Below are 25,334 nucleotides of genomic sequence, written 5' to 3'. Positions count from 1 at the left end.
AGAGCAAAATTCCTTATAGGTCATGTCCTTGGCCAAGGTCCAAAGCGAAATCCTTCTTTAGGCCTTTTTGGGGGTCAAATCATTGATGTCTTCAGGAGAGAGGGATTGAAAGGTGAAAATCAAAGCAAATTGAAGTGAGAGGAAGGAAGAATTCAACCTAAAGGAAGAAATTTGCTCGTGGCCCTTCCAAAGGGTCCAGAGCGAAATTCTTCAATGGACCTTGTACCTTGCCTTAGCACTTGGATGACCCCATCCTAAGCAATTTTTGAGAGCAAATGCTTGTCTATACCTAGAAGGAGCACAATTATGAAGTTTAATGCCTTGAAAAATGAGTTATGAATAGAGAGTTAAGTGAGATTACCAATTTCGCTCCTGACCCTTCCAAAGGGTCCAGAGCGAATTTCATTATAGGTCCTGTCCCTGGAGAGGATCCTGAGCGAATTTCATTCTAATGCTTCTTGTTGATGATTTAAGGTGAGAAATATCATGTTAGAATGAATATATCTTGTATACTTAATCATCCTTTGTTTGTTTTGCAGATCAACAAGACCAGGCTAGAAGGAAGAGCAGACAAGGAGGACCTATTCAAGTTTCATCATCACTAAGGACGCCTTGGATGCATGAGAAGGTACTCAAGGTGCTACTAAATTGAAGGACTTCGAATGATCAACATTTGCAAGCAATGTGTTAGAACTATCCTTAAAGAAAGCACAAGATGACAGAGAAGAAGGATCTTGTAAACATTTCAAAGCACTATAAGCTACCAGAGGAGTGACTTGACCGCACAAGAGAGCCAAGGAAACGTACATCGTTTCTCAAATACATCAAGGACGAAGGAGGATCGACCAAAGGTCATCAACAAAGGAAGTACCAGACAAGGTGACATCCCAGTCACTATTCCTCCAGTCAGATAGGTCCACATCAGCATGTCCAGATTCAATGTACTCGACTCACCAGTAATGGCACAAATTTTGAGGCACCTACCCCTGTTTCCTATTGGTTCTCAAATTTTAAATGTAATTTTCTCATTGGCTAAGGAGGTTTTGTTGTAACAAACCCTAATTAGGGTTTCTATCTTGTAATCCTAGCCATTGATTGTAAATCACTTTGAGCCATTGAGATGTAAAGAGCTCTCTATATAAGGCTCTGGCTCTTCATTTGTAAAGGTTAATAGTTAAGAGTTAGCTAATAATAGTCAGAGATTAGTTAATAGTTAAAAGCTAAGAATTAGTAGCTAGAATGGTGAATAGAATAGCAATTAGAGTAGATGAGGAAGAGAAGGCAAGAAATTCCTGCCTTGATTGTAAATGAACTCCATTTTCATTGAAGTTATGGTGAAATGTGTCGTTTCTTTGCAATATGCATGGTCTCTTGTTGAATCTTCATTTTAGATGATGGTTAATTAGATTGAATGAAGTTACTGAATGCACTCGTGTGGAATCCGCCTAGTCCAAACCACTAGCCTCTTGTTGATTGTAAGTGCGCCCTGCGTGGTCAACTGACATAGAATGAGCTTAATCTCGAGTTGTTACACGTCTATTGTTCATGCATTATCTTGAATGGTGATTAGTGTCTGATGGTGTACGATTTGAACATATTCGAAGCATCCCTTAGAAGATCGCATTGAGTTGGTGTTGAATTGTTTAGCCTGATGGTGAGACCTAGCCCAGTAGGACTCCAACTAGTCATTCATCCATCTTCTCGCATTCTAGGTCTTAGAGTAGACTTTCTAAGCCCTGTATCTTTTGATGTTTCTTTATCTTCTAGCCAGTAAAGAGGATTCAAGTTCCAGCAGATTAAATGCTCATGCAGTCGAATGTAAGTCCCCTTGAGATTCCAGCATAATCACATCATACCACGAGCTTATCCACACATAGAGACCCTACATACCAGAACCTTGGAGTTGCCTCGATTGATCCTTAGGCGAAATCTTCAGCATTCTGGGAAACTTTGTTCAAGAGAGGATAAGATACTTTGGTATTTTATTCTGTGTTCACATGTGCATAAAAAACACATCAATGGGACTCTATTGCCTCTGATTTGCAGCTTTTCTCTACACCTACCGGTCCTGCTCCTGATGCTCTGTTGCAGCCTACTGTTCTGCAACCAACTCCTGTTCTGTAGCAGTCGGTTGCTGTCTCGCAGCAGCCTTTTGCTGGCTTTACTGATGGTTTACAAGCGGGATCCTTATAGCTTGGTCAATCCCTTGATGGCCTCGAGAGCAGTATCACTTGGACTGTTGTTTGTCGCAAGCGGAAGGGGAAGCCCTCCCCACCCCCCCCAAGGATTGGGTGTCCACACCCCTCCTTGAGTTGGGTCTAAGTTGTTGAAGGTTGGAAAAGTTCCCTTTGTTCGACCTATAAAAGATGTTCAATTTACATTCAATATGCAAGTTATATTCTATTATCTAATTCTATGATTGCCTTAATGTATATATTTGACTATCTTGTTATTTGTGGCAGGTGAGAGGAGCATTTAATATTTTTCTATGTCCTATCTCACGAATGCCACTTACTATAAGTATATGACAAACAAGGCACGGTCAAGCAATGCCTTGATCGGTCATGACCAATCAAGACATTACTTGATCGGTCATGACCGATCAAGACATTACTTGATCGTGTCTTATTGTTAATACTAATAAACTGCATGTTACGTAAATGTCAATTGGTGTGGAGTATTGTTGTGACGTTTTCACACATCGCCCCATTGCAAATGGGGACCCTTGCTTTTTTTTGCTTTTTAGGGTTTGTTTTCTAGGTCTTTAGGGTTTTGTTAGTTAGCCTTTGCATTTTGAGTGCTGTCGGGGAGATCAATAGGGTAGGCAAGTCCTACTTAAGTGATGCCTTTGTCCTGAAATTTGGCTAAGTCTGGAATGTCCTGAAATTTGGCTAAGTCTGAAGTCCTGATCCTGAAATTTGGCTAAGTCTGGAATGTCCTGATCCTGAATTTGACTAAGTCTGGAAACTGAAAAACCTCCAAAAACTAGATTTTGTAATATAACTCCTGGAGGCCTGAAACCACTCTCAAACATCCTGAAAGTATATATGGAATATAACTTAAAGTATAAGAACTTATACTTAAATGTTATATTCCATTAAAATTGTCCTGATAGAGAGTTCGAAAAGTCAAATTTCGCTCCTGACCTTCACTGAGGGTCCAAAGCGAAAAGCGCTCATGTCCCTCTCCAAGGGTCCAAGGCGAATCGCTCCTATCCCTCACCAAGGGTCCAGAGCGAAAAGGCTTAGTGGAGTCATTCCTGACCTTGTTTGGACAAATGAGCTCATAAAGGCCAGGGCGCTCCTGTCCCTCTCCAAGGGACCAGAGCGATTTTCCCTCAAGACAAGATTTTGGCAAAAGGAAGGCAAGTTTCGCGTTTGAGGTGGGTGAAGGAAGACGCAATCGATCCGTTGAAGATAATTTTCGAAGCTAGCAAAACACAAGTGAGCTTATAAATGCAAAATCGCTCCTGTCCCTCACCAAGGGACCAGGGCGAAAATGGTTCTAAGGAGCATTCGTTCCAAAAAATTGAATAGATCAAACTCAAGATTTCAAGTAAAATGCCATTTTGGACGTCCAGGATGAAGTGTTGAACGTGAAAAACAAGAGTTGCAAGGCTAAAGTGTAAGGGCGCTCCTGTCCCTCTCCCAGGGACCAGAGCGATCTTGTTGATGTCCATTATCTTGCCATGCCTAGGCGCCAATATCATCTATGACACATTAAATGCCAATTTCGATAAAACTTTGAAATATTTTTGAAATTAAATTGACATTTGATAAGTGCGCAAAACATTTAATAATTAATTCATGCCTTTAAAAAATCGAAATTTCAATTATAAAGGCATTTAAAATTAATTATTATTAATTTAAAAATAAAATTGGGGCGCTTGGGGTATTATTTAATGTTTTTATAAAGTCGGCCTTATTCTTTTATTAATCTTTGTTTATTTTTTCCACCAAGTCGGCCTATGGAGAGATGTAGAAGATGAGCGCTCTATATATTGGAGGTGTTGTTTCACAATTCAAATCATTCAATCATCCTCTCAAGTGCGATTTGGAGAAGCAAGGAAGGAGGTGCGAAATCTAGCTTGTGTGGAGCGAATTTCTACCAAGTGTGGAGACTAAGGAAGGCGAAATTCATCTTGAAGGCTATTGAAGAGGCAAATTTCTTGCTAGATTGGAGGATAATTTCCAGATTTTTGAAGACATTTGAAGGCGAATTTCCAGATCTTGAAGAAGCTAGTGGAAGATGGAGTTCTTTTCCAAGCTAAAGGGGGCGCATTTTGCTAAAGGGAGTCTTGATCTACATTTTGCCTAGCGAATTCTCCTATTTTTGCATCATTTTTTAGAATTAATTCCCAAGTGGAGGTATGGCGTAATCACCTTGGCACCATTTTTAAAGATTTAAATTTTGCTTTGAAAATCCTAAATTAGGAAATGATAACTCAAGATTTATCATGAAGTTTCCTAATTAAAATCTTGAATCTTCCTTTTAAAGTTTAATTTTTAGATTTCAAGATATATTACTAATTTTGAAATGTTGTGTAGGTATCAAGATGGCGACTCCCAAGCTCGAAAGATCCACAAGTCGGAAGACTCTCCTCAAGGAAATTCAAGCCAGATCAAGGACGAGCAAGGACAAGGACAACCTTCTTCGATCCAGCCTAGCATCAACAAGGGCGACCTCCTCCAGCCTAGCATCGACAAGGACGGCCTTCTTTGGACTAACGTCATCAAGGGCGACTTCTCCAATTCAGTATTCCAAGGCGAGGTACATCAGTCATCCTGCACATCAAGGACACGAAGTTAGAACAAGGGTTCGTTGAAGAAGCAGATAATTTCATAAGAGTTAATTAAAGCCAGCTTCTCAACAACATCAAGTTGAATATTTACCAAGTTACAAGTGTCAGACGAGGTGGCATCCTAGTCATCACTTCTCTAGTCAGTGTGGTCCACCTTAGCATGTCCAGATTCAATGTACCTAACTCATGGAAGGTGGCACAAACTCCGATGTACCTACCTCGGCTATCCATTGGTGGAATTTTCTAGAGAGGACATGTGTCCAAGCAATACAATTATTTCATTGGTCGAGCATTAAATGTTATGTAATGGTTGTAACAAACCCTAATTAGGGTTTTCATTGTAAAATCTTGGCCATTGATCTCGAATTGATCTAAGCCATCGAATTGTATTGAGGGCACTATATAAGCCCTGACATTTCATTTGTAAAGGCATTAGGCAGAGAGAGTTAGAAAATAGTTAGAATAGTTAGGAATAGTTGGAAGCAATTAGAGTAGAGTAGAGAGAGAAGGCAAAGATTGTTGCCAAGATGTTGTTGTAAAAGACTTGTAACTTCATTGAAGAAATGGTGAAATTTATGGGTCGATTCGACAATTTGCATGGTCTTTATACTTCTCATATTTGATTTCATGTTATTAGATGAGTGGAAGAAATGTGCTTGATTGATGGTGAAATTCGTATATCCATACTACTAGCAGTTTGTTGATTGCAGACTTGCCTTGCGTAGTCAACTGGAATCGTTCAGCTTAAGCCTAACTTCAATTGTCGCTTCTTCATCGATATGCATCAACCTGATGGTGTCTATGCTTGCAGTGATGATTTGAACATCATAAAGCTTTCCTTTGAAGATCGCACTAGCCTTGTGGAGATGGTCCTGCGATGTCAAAACAAGACTTAGCTAGAATTCCATCAAAGATCATTCATTGCTCTTACATTCTTAGTATTAAGATTAGATTCTTTCCTCGCCCTCGTCTTTTTTTTCTTTTTTTCAAGTCAAAGCTAGTGAGAGCCTGTGTTCCAGCAATATTCAAAGCAAATCAGAAGTTCAGGCATCAAATGTAAGTCCCCTTGTGATTCCAGCAAATCACATCGTACCACAGAGAGCTTATCCACACGTAGAGACCCTACATACAAGAACCTTGGAGTCATCCTGATTGATCCTTTTTCGCGATATCTTCAGCGATCAGAGGCTTTATTCAAGAGAGGATAAGGTACCCTTGGGTATTTTATTCTGTGTTAGGCAGTGTACAAAATACACGTCAACAAGTATAACCAAAGATTATCGGTGTTTACCAAGCGCTACCACCCGATAGTATATCGGTGGCTGTCAATGCTAATAGCCGATAGTTATCGGTGTGTTAGCTTTGACAACTGATAACTATCGGTGTAGACTAACACATCGATAACTATCGGTGACTAACATAATACTACCCGATATGCATTCGATATATACTATATGCACCTCGATATAATAAGCAACCCGATCTAATGCAATCCGATAATATATTAATTGGAGCCATCATTATGTTAGATCGATATTCATCTAGATACAAGATTCATTAGATAGATGAACATGAGGAAGATGCATAGTATGATTTAATCAATAGTTTGATCATATACAAATATAGAATGACTATCAAGGATGATTCAATTGCTTGATGGTTTTATCATAGTTATCGATATGATAAATGATTGAATGAGAGACTTCATTTATCTCTCATTCAATCATTTATCTTACCGAAGCTATTATGCATTAACACTCCCTCTTAGCTAGGTAAGATGAATGTAGACAATATATTCAAGCATCATAATTTATTTGATAGTAATCATTTTAGTCATTCATGAGAATCATACCATCTAATCATTTGGTATGTAGTATCACCTAAACACGTGATACTGAAGTTTATCACATCAATCTTGCGATTGATAGGATATCACCTAAGCATGTGATATCAGTATTGCCTACACGCAATACTTAAGGATAATCATATGAGAAAGCTTTAATTTCTCACCTTATCCTAGTTGTGATAAGTGCACTAACACTTTATACAAATGTTTTATCACAACACAATCATGGCACATCCATGACATACCAGAGATCCAACATGATAACTGGTTTGGACATTATAAGATCGTCACCTTATAATGTCCCCATACAAGTGTTCGCTATCTTGAGAGATCGTCACCTCTTAGATGTGAACCCAGGGGATAGAATCCAAAATTGTCCTAACATGACAAAGAGGTTTACACATTAAACATCTTATAGGTATGCAAAGATAGATTACAAAGTAAATTACCTTTCTATCATACCTAAGCCTTTTCTGAAGTGATCAACCTTTACTTTGGAAAGGGGTTTGGTCAGAAAATCTGCAGTTTGATCTCTAAGGGAAAACCCTCCTACTTGAGGGAGAAAAACCCAACATAAAGTGTTTTCTTTATATATCAAATATGTCTAGCAATAATGCAAGATACATGCTCAATATATGTTGCTTCACTCCTTGAAGTAAATTTCACAATAACAAATCTGATTGGCCTTCTTCACAGGATCGATCTGCTCTAACTAATATATAAACTGCTCTTCACATAAATTGAGTGGATCAGAGAATGAGTTTGCATCTTCTATGTATATGAGGGAGGCACCCTTTCACAAGGGGTTGGTCCTCAATGACACCATATGTCTCTTCACAAGGGTGGCCGCTACAACATCAACACTCCCTCTTAGCTAGGGAGGAATCCTTAATAATATAGTCATGAAATGACATCCACCATGGCTACTCCTAGAGGGTGGAACACGATTCATCACGGTACTCAACATGATGCCATCCATCATGGCTACTCCCATGTATGAGAATGCATATGAACACAAGTGCCCATCACGGAGTTGCTCAACGTGATGTTTTCATCTCATCATGATGTTCACCATGACTACTCCCAAAGGGTGGAACAAGGGCCTTCACCTCAAACTTCTCCCTCACAGAGAAGAGTGTATTAACTAGTGCTTGCTCCTCAAACTTATCTCTCACAGAGAAAAATGTATTAAGCATATTTTCGTGATGGTGTGGCTCCCTCTGAACCTGATATCAACCTTTTGACCTCCTTGTCTAAGGTTGCTTCTAATGAAATGTTAGACTCCCTCTGAATCTGATATCAACCATCTGACCTCCTTGTCTAAGGTTGCTTCTGATGAAATGTTAGACTCCCTCTGAATCTGATATCAACCATCTGATCTCTTTGTCTAAGGTTGCTTCTGATGGAATATTAGACTCCCTCTGAATCTGATATCAATCATCTGACCTCCTTGTCTAAGGTTGCTTCTGATGGAATATTAGACTCCCTCTGAATCTGATATCAATCATCTAACCTCCTTGTCTAAGGTTGCTTCTGATGAAATATTAGACTCCCTCTGAATCTGATATCAACCATTTGACCTCCTTGTCTAAGAATTAGACCGCAAGGACAAACTGTATGGGTTCTTTCTTCTTCAATAAATACTTACCGCCATCAACTCAGTCCTATGACTGCAAGCATCAAGTTCTTTCTCCCTTGAATGAAATCTCTGATGCTTCTTGGTCTGTCCTTTCTTTATCACGAAAGATCACCTGCAAAACATGACTTATAGAACTCTGGCATGTACTTAGCAAATTCACCACTAGTAGCATAAACAAGAGCCCCTATGGTCAACATTGCTTCCTCATGGACTGTTGCACTTCTTGCAGGCAAATACTTGTTTATAGATGGAAATGCGAAATCTCAGAATCTCCACTAAAGTCCCCTCCATATTCTTCCTAAATTCTTCATCACAAATAGTACTTCAAAACTCTATAGCCTAAGGAACAACAAGCTCTTCATCACTTTTAACTGCTTTTGCTGTGATTCTAAAGATGTCCTGCATGTAAGGGGCAAGTTTCTCATAGTACATTGAAGAAATTGAAACAAGATATTCAAATGTAGCTTGTCCTGTGCAGACACCTACTGACAATGTTGATTCACAAATAACACGCATAATGTAATTGCATGAATTAATAACTACATATGAAATTCATGATCATTAGTCAAACATGGATTACTTATCTCTTTGTTTATTAGTCTTCCTCGCAATCCAACAATTGTTCATTCCTGATTCTTTGCACTTGAAGATTTAGATCTCATTTGATGGTTGCTCTTTGATACGCATACTTTTAGTTGTTGTGTTCATCTGACATAACCAGGATCTGTGAGATGTTGAGCCCATATGCCACGCACAGGATACTCAACAGTATCAATGTGGCATCGATCTTCCTCAATAATCTTCCCAGCCATACATTCAAATGAAGACCCTTCTCTGCAAATCTGTACATGCTATGAAGGAGAGCATCGAATTGGTTTTGTCTATAGTAAGACCGTTGCTTCTTATGTCGCTCTCTGACTGGCAAATATATGAGTATTGTTTCCAATGTTGTTTGGCGCTAGCGCCACAACATTAAAGATAAACCTTAATGCCCAATTCAATAGATGGAACTACTAATCACAAAAACTTGCTAAGTGATTCGATACACAGACAATCCATCAGATTTATGTCAGATTGAGATCTTGCTGTCTCCCTTGAACTTTCGTTGTTGATCAAAATTTTATTTTTTATTTTTATTACTTTGGCAATTTGCTCTAGTTTCATAAAGACATTTGTGACTGTATCTTGTCTACATGTAATTGCATTGTCCAGAGGTGTCTATTTCCGGTCATCTTGAACGTCTACTTCAGCTCCCTTCTCAAAAGCAAATGAAACGTATTTGCGTGACCTTGCCGAGAAAACAAGATGAAGAGGAGTCTCTCCATCTTCATATTTGTTTGGAGTATTTTATCAATTGTTTTCCTCCATCGCATTCCTCCAACAAAAAATCCTACAACTTTTATAACATCATCATCTTCAATACACCTTACAACATCTAGGGTTGTCAATGCATTATCTATTAATTAGACTGATCCAACCCGAGCTCCGCAATCTAATAAATTCATTGCTGCCAATATAACATGTCCTGCCTTCTTTTCCCATCGACTAGGAGCATGGCCACCGGCTACAACGATTAGAAGCTTGTTTAGAAGATCATAATTTCCTATCTGGTTGTTGCTTTTCCACATTGCATTGCTTTGCAGTGTCTGCTTGGAACATGGAAGATCGTCTCTCCCGCATTTTGACACTACATACTCTATCATCTTTGTAGCACAACTGTATCCGTAACTGTGTTCATGGGGTGTGTGTACTATGTCATTGCCTTTGCAAAAACCAGCCTGCGATAATATCCATCAACTTATTACTCTATGAATGTGATAGACCTCTTCATGCGACATGTTCAAACCCATCCTCGTACAGAAAGGCACTTGACAAGATAATCTTGTCTCATGGTAGAAATGCCCGACAATTGATCACACAGTCGTTGTTGTCTGATAATAACAAGGCACTGCGAACAATTGTTCATCCAGAGTGCACTAGTTACTCCTGTGATCTTATGGACATTTGGAGACACATATCCGCCATCAAACTTTGACTTGCAACCTTCCTTATTGCCTTGTTCAATTCACATAGAATCGCTCCCTCGTGATTCCACAAAGAACTTGGCTCTTAATGTGCAAACTGCAGTTGATTTCTTGAGAGTAGAGTCGATCTCCTTTAATATCCAAATTGCATTAGAATAGGCAACCGGGATATCCAAATCACCACGCTCAAAGAAATTCCGACCTAGATGAGGAGTTGTTTGATTGCTTCAACAAATCTGATAGGATTTTCAAATCTGATGGCGCTACCCATTAGAAGAATTTTGATGTTGAATATATGCTTGATTGAATTTTCCACAAAATTGAACAGCCTAAGGTTCGATTTAACCTGTCTCTGATACCATGTAAAAGATGTTCAATTTACATTCAATATGCAAGTTATATTCTATTATCTAATTCTATGATTGTCTTAATGTATATATCTGACTATCTTGTTATTTGTGGCAGGTGAGAGGAGCATTTAATATTTTTCTCTGTCCTATCTAACGAATGCCACTTACTATAAGTATATGACAAACAAGGCACGGCCAAGCAATGCCTTGATCGGTCATGACCGATTAAGACATTACTTGATCGTGTCTTATTGTTAATGCTAATAAACTGCATGTTACGTAAATGTCAATCGGTGTGGAGTATAACCAAAGATTATCGGTGTTTACCAAGCGCTACCACCCGATAGTATATCGGTGGCTGTCAATGCTAACAGCCGATAGTTATCGGTGTGTTAGCCTTGACAACCAATAACTATTGGTGTAGACTAACACACCGATAACTATCGGTGACTAACATAATACTACCCGATATGCATTCGATATATACTATATGCACCCCGATATAATATGCAACCCGATCTAATGCAATCCGATAATATATTAATCGGAGCCATCATTATGTTAGATCAATATTCATCTAGATACAAGATTCATTAGATAGATGAACATGAGGAAGATGCATAGTATGATTTAATCAATAGTTTGATCATATACAAATATAGAATGACTATCAAGGATGATTCAATTGCTTGATGGTTTTATCATAGTTATCGATATGATAAATGATTGAATGAGAGACTTCATTTATCTCTCATTCAATCATTTATCTTACCGAAGCTATTATGCATTAACACGACCTTGTTGGTCCCAGGCTTGCTCCGATGTGCTGTTTTTCTTGCCTGTGGGCTTTTCTTTTTTTGATAGTCTCTATCTATGTTAAGGGTCAGTGCCCTAGTTAACGCTGCTTTTTTAATAAAAAACGAGCCACTTTAATCATCCTTTTACATCAGAGATACAATATAAATGATAGTGAATTACAACAATTCAATTTGGATCACAATTTAGCAAGGTTGCATGGGTAAATGATAGTGAATTACAACAATTCAATTTGGATCACAATTTAGCAAGGTTGCATGGGTACTCGTACCCAGCCCCTGGGTACTCGTACCGGAGACTTAAACGTGTATCCCGCACCGGAAACTTGGTTGGAAACGTCTCCATAGAGAGGAGATTTCCCACTAACGTATCCACCTGTCTCCCACTGTCTCCAAGCCAAACAAAAAAAAAAGAAACCTTAAAATTTAAAAAAACAAAAAAAACACGGGCAACAAAATAATCAAAATTTAGTACAAATGAAAAAAAAACAATGCTCAAAACAAATGCAGGTCAGAAGGATTTCTTATAATGTTGCAACAGCCATTACTAAATTATTATATTATATTTAATGTTAATGTCATTATATTTTCAGAATTTATATAAATTATTAAGTTATATTTAAAAGAAATTGGCGTCTCGAAGTACCCACGTCTCCTATTTTGAAAAAATAGCCGTACCAGTACCAGCACCAGTCTCCAAAGTCTCCAAGTACCCCCCGTACCCGTGCAACCTTGCAATTTAGTATAAACTAAATTATCATGCCCCACTGGTGTATTCAGTAATTCTGTGCTTAATGAATAATTGGAATCTTTATTCTATGAAGTTCGTTTTCATTTCTGTCCACTTACCTTCTAGCTGCAAAATTTTATGGTTCAGATTGCATGAATGAAAAGGAGGAGATAGAGACAACCTTCTGGAAAGAGTGGAGATTAAGAATTGCAGAACAACAAAGACTGGCTCAGCAGGCAAGGCTTTTAGAACAAATGATCCCTGGGGTGGAAACAAGAAGGTTTTTGTCTGGGGATACAGCATATGTACAAAACACAGTTTTTTCTTTGATCGAGTCTGTAAAGATTGAGAAAAAGAGCATTCTTTCGAAGGGATTAATGCTGGCAAACATGTATAGAGTTGACAGATCAGAGGTATCAATTATCTCAGTATTTTAAATTGTGCATATCCGATGTAGAGTTTGGCTGCATTACTTTATATAAGCTGTTGCATTCATTTCTTCCTTGGCACATGTGTGACATGTCCTAGATGATATATTGCTGTATTAACTTCTTAGTTTTTTCTCTACCCAGGTCCTTATAAGATATTTAAGTTCTGCACTTATATCAGAAGTATGGACAAATGAAGATATTGAAGAAGAAATTTCGGAGCACTGGAATGAACTATTTGAGCATGATGCAGAACTTCTTAAAGTCCTTAGCTCAACTGTGTACCCCACCCTTGATACTTCTAATAAGCGCCGATTAACTTTCTTGTACAAAATTCTTTCTTCTTGCTACGTGCATTTAAAAGAAAGATTGGATTTGGATCATTTGTTAGGGGCTGAAGACGAGGAAATTTTGAGTGGTCTAAAAAATGAGCTCTTGAATTTCATAAAAACAATGATTACTGCAGGCTGCTCCTTTAGAACTCTTACCCGTATTTGCTTTCAAGGAAGACCAATATTTATCTCAGATAGCAGATCAGATCTAGATAATTATACGACTCATCAGAAAGACATACATGAATCCAGGGAAAGGCTGGCATCCACAGGAAGGAAAGATGAGAATATACTTAAAGACATCATGGATGGATATGTGAGTGCTATTGATTCTGCATTGTCAGAGATATGTGGCCAGACATCTGATTCAGCAGTTGAAATTAATAAATTTAGCTCTAGAAATCTGTGCAAGGTATTGTCATCACTTGCTGGTGCAGATTATGATGACGATGATGTTGAAAGCTCTGACTCAAGGCAGCAACATTTTGTCATTTTACAAAGAATGAGACGTGTGGTTTGGTCGAAGTTGACTGCATTTGCTGAAGATTTGCAGCTACCTGGTCAAGTTCGAGTTTATTTGCTGGAAATTCTTCAATGTATTGCTGGAAGGGGCCATATGCATGCTTCTGGTGCACAGCATGACAGTTTATTACCCTGGGATCAGTGGGATGCCTTCCAGCATATGGATATTGAGAATCTTTCTGAGAAAGAAAATCAATCAAATGCCAATACTTTGAGAAGTACTTTGGTTGCCCTGAAGTCAAAAGAGTTGATATCTACTTTATGGCCAGGTGTAGAAGTAAATGGAAAGGATCTTGTGAGTGTTGATTCATCAGTGTCCTTATTTTGTGTATTAGCTGCTAATGCTGTATCTAAACAACATATATTAACTTTAATATCGCTTCTGAAAGAGTGGGAATGCTTGTTTGAGAATGTCAATGAAAGATCTGAGACTATGCAGACAGAAGACTCAAAGAGAACAACAGATGAACAAGATAATTGGAGCGAAGAAGCCATGTGGGATGATGGATGGGAAGCACTTGAAGATCTAAAAGTAGAGACAAATAGCAATGTGAACAAAGTTGTTTCAGTCCATACATATCATATGTGTTGGCATATAATTCTTGACAAACTTGTTGAACAGTGCGAACTGGAAGATGTTTTAATGAAGCTTGATGAGGCATGCTCAAACAAAGCTATAATATTACTCACTGAGGATGAGGCACGTAGGTTAACTGCAAAGTTGAGTAAGCTACAGCCTGCCATTGCACTGAAAAGTGCCTTGTTACTTCCCTATGATTCTCTTTGGTTTGAAACATTGGAGATGTTTGCGGACAAACTGAAGGAGATCAGGACATTTGACAGCAATGGACAAGAGAGTAATACCAGTGATGTACTAAATGAAAACAACATATCAGATGGCTTAATGGATAATGGACTATTAGCACTCATTTTATATGCAGGTCTTTTGCCATCCATTGCTGGTAACCCTAAATTTATTACTATTTTCTCTTACATGTGTGCTTTGCTGGGGCAACTGGTGTGCTTGCTGCAAGAAAATTATTTATCGTTACAAAGGAAGTCAATCCAAGTTCCCTTTTCAAGAGAAAATGAAAATGAATCCCTTTTCCTCTGCGATGTGGCTTTCCCTATTTTTATAGCAGAACTCACAAGGGGAAAGCATTATTTTCTAGCAGGAACAATGGTATTTCAATTTATGCACGTACATCCAACTTTTTATTCTATGGATGGTGTATATGTTGCTCTGAAAAGATACTTAGAAATGCAAATGAAAGTAGGTCAGGTAAAATATCAGAATGCTATAGGTGCTGTGGACTTTCCACACGGTATGAAGAACATTGCTAATGGCTTGAGAGAAAAACTTCCAAGCATGATCAAAACAGCTTTTTCTACACTTTCCAAGGATGTTAAGTAACAAGGCCCTTAATGATTTAATGTTGTTGAGATTCACATGAAATTATTTATAATCCAATTTTGTTGTCTTTTTCCCTATGCCTGCACGGGAGGGACAGTGGAGTAGCCTCATTTTGCTAACTCATCCTTTCTACATGCAATTGATCCTCATCATTACATGTAAAATTATTTTGTTTCTGGACGGGTGACTGCGTGTCCTATATTTTTTTGTGGAATGTGTAAAACATTTTTAATTTAATAGATTCTGACAAACGTATTCATCAAAAAAAGAAAAAAAATTGTTTTGGTGGTTGACTCGATCGGATTACACAATGGAAGACTTTCAGTTGACTTGTAGTCAAGGATATCATTCCACTTGAAAACAGCATTAAATCCATACCACAATAAATTTTATATTGCCTTATTGTTTGTTGTTCTCTCTTGATTGCAAATAGCCTTTTTTATTTTGTTTCTCCCTTGAGGAATCTCTAGTCTTTTTAACATTTTCATGACAGGTAAAGATATTGGAGTGCATAAACTATGACGTATCCTCATCTGATGCCTAGAAAAAGCTTGGGGATGTGTCTCCGTGTATCCCTGCTTTTTTTAAGCAGGAACTCACTCTTGAGATGTGTGCTATAAGTTCACATCTCAGATGGAATCATTTCGCATATATGCTGATGAGATATAGTTCACACAAAAATACATTACAATCCTACTAGTCTTAGGATTATTAAGAATTAAATGTAGAAGCTCACTGCCATATTTCTGGAGATTGTATTGTTATATTTAGATTGAGTTCACTAGTTAGGTGCTGCTAGTATGAAGATGCTATAATGGTGTTCTTAGTGGCCTTTATGAAGGGAGTAGCTTTGTAAACTGTGTTTTTTTTAATAGTGGATGGTGGGTTTGTTTGGAGTAAATATCTTGTGTTGCCTTTTTTAAATTCTCTTTTACTTTCTTAGCCTATTTTATGCTAGTTTTTAACAACTATGTGACAAGTAATATGTCAACATGCTCTATCTTATCTAATAGATTTCTAGTATTTAGTAATCAATCATAGAGTCACAAGGATATCATGATTTGCAATTTTATTTGTTTTTGATTAATAAGCAATGTTAACTAGGGTGCCAACCCTTTATCATAGTTAGAGACTATCAACAACACATTAATAATAACCAATAAACTTGTCTAACCTTCAACAACACAGACCCAACTCAAGGAGGGGTGAAGACACCCGAACCTTGACAAGGAGGGGTTTGAGGGGGGTGGGGAGAACTTCCCCTTTTGCCTGTGATAAACAATAGTCTAGGCGATACTATCATTGGGACCATCAAGAGAATGATCAGGTGGTAAGGACCTTGCTTGGATACCATCGGTAGACAGATTGTGACTGCAGGGTAGGGGCCAATTGTTGTAGAGTAGCAGGGGGTTGTTGTGGAACAAACTGCTGCAAAATAGCAGTATCAGGAGCAAAACCAGTAGGTGTGGAGTGGAGCTACAAGTCAGAGGCGAGAGGAGTTAAATCCAAAACAAGAGTAACAAGAGGTGAAACCATATGGACAACAACAACAACATCAACAACAACATTATTGGTGGAGGGCAGCTCATTAGCCGCGTCTGTATCATAGATAGTCAGGTGATCCAAGGTGGCATCCTTCCACCATGTGGTTGCACACTTGTGACATGGGAGGGAGCAATCCAACGCTAAATGACTCGTGGCAAAACATTTTCTGCATTGAAAGGGGAGGCCTTCAAAATCCAGCGGTTGAGTCCAAGGCCTATCCCCTACCATAAGGACCACATCTCCAGGGAGGGGCTAAGAGATGTCAATATCCACCAGGATACGAGCAAAGGTAGAGTGGCCCATGGAAGTCGTGACATCATCAACCATCAACAAATGACCAATAGAGTTGCTAATGGCCTCATAGCAAGAGTGTTCCCAAAAATGAAGAGGAAGATTCAGAAGTCGAACCCAAACTGGATGCACATTGAGTGGTTCAATACGGGGATTGTAAGTAGTCTAGGGCTGGGTAGCACACCTGGCGACACGAGCAAAACTACGCTTCCTAGAAAAGGAAGGTCTAGGTAAAACATTAGCACCAACAACAGGGTTGCCATCAACATCACTAGACCGAGAATCCCCTTTAACTTGAGTATCTCCAACAACCACCCTAGGAAGGGCATCCACACCCAAAATCAGAGTAGAGACAACCTCCACAGGGGAATCAACTGAGGGACGAACACCCAAAACAAAGGACATGGGTGCAGAAGGGACCTTTGCATCAACGCCGACAAGAGGAACTTCACCGGCGCAGGACAGGGCAAGCGATCACGAAAACAAACTTACAACATCAACCGGGCTAAGGCAATTTTATTTGTTGTTCAAGTAATTTGTGAGCAATAAATTATGAATGTAAGGTCCCTGTTAATGAATTATTGTATAGAGTATCAACGTTGATTATTTACAAATAGAGATATCTTAAAATATGTTAAAATTTTAAGAAATATAGTTTCTAGCTATTTTTTTCTTTAGAATGATTTATTTACTATAATATATATGGACCAAAATAATATAATTTTTAGTTAAAATTATTTTATATTATCTACTTTGTTTGCTTTATTTTTATTTGAAAAGTTTTTTAATTTTTGAGCATATTTTTTTAAAACTTAAAACAACCACAAATGGGTGAGCTCATACAAAATTTATACAGATAGTCCAAACCTACAAGCACAATTGTTTAATAGGAACACAATGCTGTTTTTATTTTCTTAGAGTTAATTTAAAGTTATTTTTAATTTTTTTTTTATTAATTTAATTGATCATGCCATGAGACTCGTTGATGCCACTATCGAACATCTCACAATGTAATTAGATTGATAGAAAAACTTTTCTCTTGTGTCAATAGGGTTTGCTTAACACATCAATTTGGATGTGTTTTTCCATGGTTTTTGATTAGGGAAAAAACAGGTTTTGAAGGGACCCGAAACCCTTTACAACCGGAAAAAGATAGGATCTAGAATCCTCAACCAGAAAGTTGTCCGAATAAAAGGAACAAGAAAGCATCAGACAACCATGGGTAAAAAGGACACCCATAACCAACAACAACAAAGCTGCAGAGAGAACAACCTGCAACCAACCAAAAACCAACCCCAACCCAAGAACCATCAAGGTTTACATTTAGAATTGCTCTTATGGGATCAGAGAGTCATATCGAAGGAAGGCTTAAAGGACTTAACTTTTTTGCCTTTAACAGAAATCCATCCCTCTTCCACTTGTGCTGCCTTAACATGCCAATCCAGCGCACCAAAAACCTGAGAGTGAGAGCCAACAACCGCTGTCTTAGCCTCACTAGAACCAACGGACAGGAAAGACAAAACCCCAGCATCACCAGTCCACCTCAGTCCGACAAACACAACCTCACTAGAACCAACATACAGAAAAATCCCAGCATCAACAGTCAAGTCACCAAATTTGGTAAAAACATGAGTATTACCCAAATCAATATCACCAAAAGAAGCCTCCCGAGTCTCCTTCACACGGGAGAAATCAGGAGACACATGCACAATATCAACAACCCCACCAAGAGAGAGAACCAAAGGGGATGCCTCAAGATCATGTGGTTCCAAAGCAACCACCTCGGAAAAACTCCTAGGTTGATTAGGTAACTTTGACACTGTATAATGTTGTACCGATGTGCCTTTCCACCATGTAGCCTTAGTTGCCATTTTCTCAAACCCACAATGCTCAGCAACATGCCTAGTTTTAAAACATCTTCTGCAGCGAAAGGGAATCCCTTCATAGTCCAAAGATTGGACTCAAGAACCCTTTGAAGAATTAAGTAAAATTTCAGCAGGCAACCCATTTGAGATATCCAGGTCAACAAGTATGCGGGCAAATGTGGAGTGGAAAATATCAGAGGATTCAATATCCAACATAAAAAAATCACCAAGGGCAAGTTCCACTTCCTCTAAAAGAGAATCATTCCATAAATGAAGTGGGAGATTAGGAAGCCGAACCCAAGTCAGAATCTTATTAAACATTTCAGTAGAAGGGTTAAAATCAAAGTGCCAAGGCTTAATCATCAACAAAAATTTATCCTCCTAGATAAAGAAGCGATCACATAAAATTTTGTCTTTGACCTGGGCATTATCAAACTTTGCAACGGAACACCCCTTAGCCATGGGGAAAATATGAACTTTACCTGTGATAAGAGGCTCACAGTGTTAAGATATCCAAGCGCGCAACTGAGGAAGAGAAGGCCAAAACTCCCCAAAGCGGCATATCGCACCATGTAAAGAGAGGATAGAAGCATTATAAATAATTTCCTTCACCGTATCATCTTTCAGATTGACAGATATGGCCTTAGTAACCAAAACGAACCCACCAAATGGCCTAGGTTGTGGCTTCCGAGTCACACTAGGCCGTGTAATGCCCCGCCAGGAAACCCCGAAGGGATTAAGCTATAACACAAGAATAGAGTGCAATTTTTTTTTTTTTTTTAAAGTTACAACACATATGATGCAACAAGATATCAAAGATTCAGATTACAAAGCGGAAGACTTCAACAAACACCTAAAGAGTTTCCCAACGAGATTACTTAAATTTCACAATTCACTTACTCACACAATTAATCCAAAAGCTGAATATCTTAACAACGAGATAATTCAAAATCAGGATAATTTCTTTCAAAGGACGGAAATATAAATCACAACAAAGATTCATCCATTAAGATCCATTCATAATCTTCATTCAATCTTTTCATTTAAAATTAACAAGTCATACATCTAACATTCTAATACACTAGGATTTCATCATAACAAAAGAGATCTTTCCAAGCATATTTAAATTCCTTAACAACAACTGAGTATAATTCATTACTCTAAGTTACATTCTTTCATATTCCAACTTATTGCATTTCAAAAGACGATTACATACATGTATCTACGACACATCTCATCTAAACCACTTACGCATTCGATCTACACGGCATTCAAGAAAGAACTAAATATAAGCATTTATAGTTAATTTCATTCATCCACTTATCCATTCTAACATAAGCTATTCATACATGCTAAAGCTGAATAAAGGAAACATAAGAGTATACATCACATAACACCATAATGATTTCGGAGTTCACCCCTAAAGGGCTACATCTCCGGGTCTGCTCAACTGCAAGACCCCTCTGATAAATAATAAAGTTAAGAGTACAAGAGGTTACACCATTACAATCCGGCCATCAAGGTGATACATAGACAATATACAAACGACCACATTGGTCAATTAATACATAAACGATCCTTGAAAAGAACAGGATCCAGCTGATCATAATCAAAGCTAAAAACATAAGTCCAGAAGAGCATCCATAAGACTGAGCCATCACCACCCAAGGTCTAACATGAAACCGACACTCACAAGGGCAGAGACAAAAGGACGACTCACAAGGGTACTCCTAACAGGACAAAACGACACACACTAGCGAACGTAGGGACAAGTGTCATCACACAACCTGGTATGGATACCATGGCAAGTCTTCATAGGTCCCGGCCCCGTACACTGGGTTACCCTGGCAACCTAATCCGAGCTTCCGGCCCATCCAAGCCTCGTGTGGACCCACACATCCTCTCGCGAAGACAAGGAAGATGGTTTGCCATTTCAGGCCTTCTCACAGCATGTCGAATCTATGATAGCACTCGTCCCATGTGTGAGGCACATTATCTTATTTAGAGATTACATTCTAATCTACTTAGGTTATCACTTATTAGACTCAATTTCGACGGGTTACCCAGCAGCCACTTTGGGCGTGGCCCCCAATCGAAAGCCACTTTCCCATACGACACTAGACTAAACTCAGACGAACTCAAAACCAAGGAATACACATGGTCAGACGAACGAAGTTCAAGAAGGGATACACAATCATCAGGTCATACATGACTCAAAAGTAATCACTTACTGACGGTACTCTAACTAGAGACCCGACCAACAACGGTCAACCACAATCATCATTCAACTCACACACAAGGAGGATATGATCAAAACGACACTACCACAATACAACAGTCAACTCGGAATCGAGGACTGAAACAAGCACCCCAAGTCAATCCATACGACAGGGTCCTACTAAACAAGCAAAAACATGCCATTTCATAATTAAAAGCGAATACAGAAATTAAACTCGCAAGGCAATAATCAGAAAAGACAATATTTCCTCAAATTGAATTAATCATTACAAGTCGATCAAGTTTTCTACAAGATCTAATCAGCTTACAGTTATCTACCTCATCAAGGGATAATTTGTTCTTGGTTTTCTAACTCTTGAAGGTTCAAAGCGTCGAACAGGCAATTAAGCCATAATGAGTTTTTAACCAATTCATAATAATAAAATTCAGGCCACCATTAATCAATTAAACAAGGTATTTAATCTCCAATCAAAACGTCATTAACATACTGGTCTAAAATCAATCTCTACAGATTCATAATTTTCAATGCATATCGTTAAATTTCTAATGCCCAACGATAATTATTTCACTACTTTACAATTACTCAAATGATATGTTCTACGATAAAATTTAACATCATCAAGCAGTAATTACATCGTATTTCAACGATCAAGATCTAGATTCATTAATCCAAGATCGATCAGAATATATTCAAAGATATTTAGTTGCGAAGTTAACAGTTTTAGAACTTAATCAGGAAAGGAGCATAAGTCAAGAAATGGGATTGAATAATTAATTCACTTATAAACTTCATTATAAGATTACTCCATATCCAATTAACTTTTACCACTATATGCCACCTTAATCAAGATTAAAAACTAATTAAACTTAACATTAAAAATACTTCCATTAAAATGATTTAAATTATCATATGCATTTTTTTTTTTTTTACATACTAAAAAAAATACATTAAAAAAAAAAACGATTTTAAAATCTATGTTTAAACAAAACGCATTAAACAAACTCTGATATTTTTTTTTTAAACAAAAAAACGCACCTAAAGCGCAGGCCAGGGTGGGCCGTGCCCTAACCCTAGCCGCAGGCGCGGGGAGCACGAGCGGTGCCCACGGTGGTGCCCGCAGGTGCCGCGGCGCCCTGCGGCCACCGCCGTGAGCCGCAGGCTCTGCGTAGGCAAGCGGAGGTGAAAGGGGGACGCGCGGAGGAAGTACATGCGGGGTGCGAGCGGGGGAGAGGGGAGGAGGAGCGGGGGAGCTCCGCTCCCCGCCTCCAACCCCCAAACACAGTCCAAATCAATAAAAACAAACGCCCAGATCCGTAAAACACGATACGCACAGTCCGAACTAAGTTGAACGCACAGTTCAATAATAAAAATAATCATATATATTTTCTTTAACACAGTTCGGATTAAAACAGCCAATAGACCCACTCAAAAATTTGAAATAACAATTTCGGTTTGATATGAAAATAATGTTTTCTTGATGGTTTTTCATTCTTTTACAACCACCCAAGGTTTCAAACGCCCAAAAACAAAGAGGAATTGACAATACCTCAAAAACACTTCCAGCCAAGCTGGTTAATTTACTAAATCCATCAAAAGCATGGCATTCAATGGAGAATCCAAAGCCAAGATTAAACCCCCATTTCCATTTCAACAAAAAAAAAAGAAACTAAAATTGAGAGTTGGATCCTACCTTAACACGCAATCCTGGAGTAGCTGAAGGAGAGCCCAATCCTGCCAGGTTCAGCAAAAAGCCTCTTCTCCAAAACCCCCAAAAATCTTTTCAACCAAAATCTCCTCCAAAATGTCCATCCTTCCAAATTTCCCCAAATTTGGGTTATATGGAAGAGTTGACCCAAAAATTCCATTTTTGGAATAAAAATTCTTATTTAAAAATAATTCACAAAATTAATCCTTTTCTAATTATAACGACAAATTGACTTGCCTTATCAATTCAAAATCGTTTTCCTCATTTAATCAAATTTAGCCATTCTAATTTCAGAAGCCAACAGAATACAATTTAAGTCTATTGCGAAAAAAATACAAAGCTTTCCTTTCAACAGCATAAACAAAATGCATTAAATATTCAAAATCAGACATTAAATCAAATTCACTCCCAATTTAAAATAAGCAATCCAATATCAACGAAGATCGCATAACGGAAACCAAATTAATTTAACCCATTAATCTTCAATGCACAAATGCATAAATACTCAAAATAATCACTAAGGACTAATTAATCAATTTAACCAAACACACCAGGCACGCAAACCGAGAAGGTCAACCAAACAGACGACTCGCAACCCAAACAAAAGGGGATTACCGGCGACGACTGGTGATGCTCACTGGAGCACGACTAAGGTCGACTAGGTTCTTACGACCACCTAATCCAACTCTAAGGATTAACAGAGATACAATCAAACCTGCACATCCAGGTGAAGACGAACCTCGCACTCATGCGACTTCGTACCTGAAATCTCCTGCAACCAAAGATCATACATGCATACATATATAATAACTTAATGAAAGCGTTAGTCCGATGCTAATATCACGAAATAGGAACACTGAATAACTTGCATATAACTAGTGTGAAACCTCATCAATAGCTATGCGTTAAATCAACATCTGACTTTAACATTATATTAAGATAAACTAATCAAGATTAAACCAAGGTTAGAGATCGATTACGGTAGGGGTACTACACCGCACACCAGCAACACTGGAATGGGAGGACATCGGGGAGGAGCCCATCACACCCAAAACCCCAGCAGGAGCGTCTAAAGGCCGAGAGGCATTGGACTCCCCCTGGACATGAGGATCCACACCAAGCATCGTCTGAGCATCACCCTGCACAACCAACACAGCAACAGAGGAGACGCGAGTAGAGGAGGAAGAGTGTGAATTTTTTTGGGCAGGAGACGTCATCCAAAGGCAAAGGAGACATGAGTGTATGTTGTAAACAACACTAGAAGTTGACTTGTGTTTCACAAGAAAGTGTAGGCTTTTGGTGACAAAGAACACGGGAAAATCTGAAAAAAAGAAACAAGGCTTAATCTTTAAAAAAAACCAAGGCTACAAGGGCTGCATGAAACAAACCAACAAACTGAAAGGGAAAACAAATAATTGAAGATGTAGTTAAGTGTTTGGAAGAAGAAATCAAGAGTTACAAGTTAGATTGGAAGCTGATGTCATGGAAATGGGGACAAGGCAACAACAAAGTTCAATGTTAATAAGTTAGTTTCAACCATAAAACCAAAACAAAGAACTAAAAACCATTCCAAACATATCAAAAGAGATTTCAAAAAACATGAAAGAAGTTTAATAAAACAAAAGAAATGAGAAGAGCCTCCCTAAGATGCTTCCATGATGCCTTTTGATGCTTCTCCCTTGTTTCTCCCCTCTCCAAGTCCCAAATGAGTGTAGCTCTCAGCATTTAGCACTAGCCATGGATGGCATATGGAGATTCAAGATGGTTGAAAATGATAAACAAATGCTATGCAAGTGTAGATAGTGATGCTATGAAAAACTCTATGCTAATACCAGTATAACAACAATACTCTAATGCTTCCTCCTTTGCTTGAGGATAAGGGTTCTATTTATAAAAGAAATGGGGAAATGAAGGGTTAAGATTGAGAAATCTTAACAAGGGTTAGGATTGAAAAATATTCAATCCATGTGAGACTTTCAACCCAATCCCATGTTGACAAGTGTCACCATGAGGAGGCTTGAGAGGAGAGATAAGGAGCATTAAATGCTTGAGGGGACATGATGGTTACCCTGGGGGTTGGGTTAGGGTTAGGTTAATGGATATTCCTTTTATCCAAGGGATAAATGAATGTGCACGGGTTAAATGGTTACCTTAGTCAAAGAAATAAATGCTTTGAAGAAACCCATGAGTCAAAAGGATGGTTAAGTTAGAAGAAAGTCTCTAACCAAAGGTAAACGGTGAGTTAACCATAAATGGTTATGTAAGAGCCTTTAATGGTTTGGAAGACTTTAGAGGTTAACCATTTGAAGACATAAAGCCTTTAATGGTTATTGAAGACTTTGAAGGTTTTTGAGAAGTGACTTAGGCTAATTAGAAGGAGTTAGAAAAATTTAGAAGGGATTTAGGCATGCAAGTGGATTTTGTAGGAGAATACAAGTGGGAGGAATTTCGGGATTTTCAATTAAAATAAAATCATTTATTTCAATTAAATGGTGTAATTTGCATTTGGATAGATATTTAAATAAATATTAATTTATTTAAATGTGAATGTGAATTTTGGATTTTATTTAAATAAATCTTAATTTATTTACATGAGAAAAAGGAAGATAAAGCATTAAATGCTTGAAGACTTTAAGGGAAACTTTTAAAGGCTTAAGAATACTCTAGAAGGAAGCCATTAAGTTTGAGGACTTTAAGGGAAACCATTAAAGGCTTAAGGAGACTCTAGAAGGAAGCCATTGAGTTTGAAGACTTTAAGGGAAACCATTAAAGGCTTGAGAAGACTCTA

The 25,334-nt window shown here is 38.2% G+C and overlaps 1 protein-coding gene across 3 annotated transcripts in view; it reads left to right on the top strand.

The window, feature by feature from the left end:
- The window catches only part of LOC131050748 (MAG2-interacting protein 2), a 97,721-nt gene extending 82,418 nt beyond the window's left edge, over positions 1 to 15,303 (top strand). For all 3 annotated transcript variants that reach the window (XM_057984998.2, XM_057985002.2, XM_057985001.2), the window contains exons 11-12: positions 12,353 to 12,618; positions 12,778 to 15,303. In XM_057984998.2, the coding sequence (XP_057840981.2) occupies positions 12,353 to 12,618; positions 12,778 to 14,901 (2,390 nt within the window). In that variant the 3' untranslated portion in view covers positions 14,902 to 15,303. The remainder of the gene's footprint in view (positions 1 to 12,352; positions 12,619 to 12,777) is intronic.
- The last annotated feature ends 10,031 nt before the right edge of the window (positions 15,304 to 25,334 follow it).

Source organism: Cryptomeria japonica, chromosome 5 (genome assembly GCF_030272615.1).
Source record: "Cryptomeria japonica chromosome 5, Sugi_1.0, whole genome shotgun sequence".
Classification (NCBI taxonomy): Eukaryota; Viridiplantae; Streptophyta; class Pinopsida; order Cupressales; family Cupressaceae; genus Cryptomeria; species Cryptomeria japonica.
Note: the sequence above shows the minus strand (reverse complement) of the source record. Positions and strands in the feature narration are given on the sequence as shown.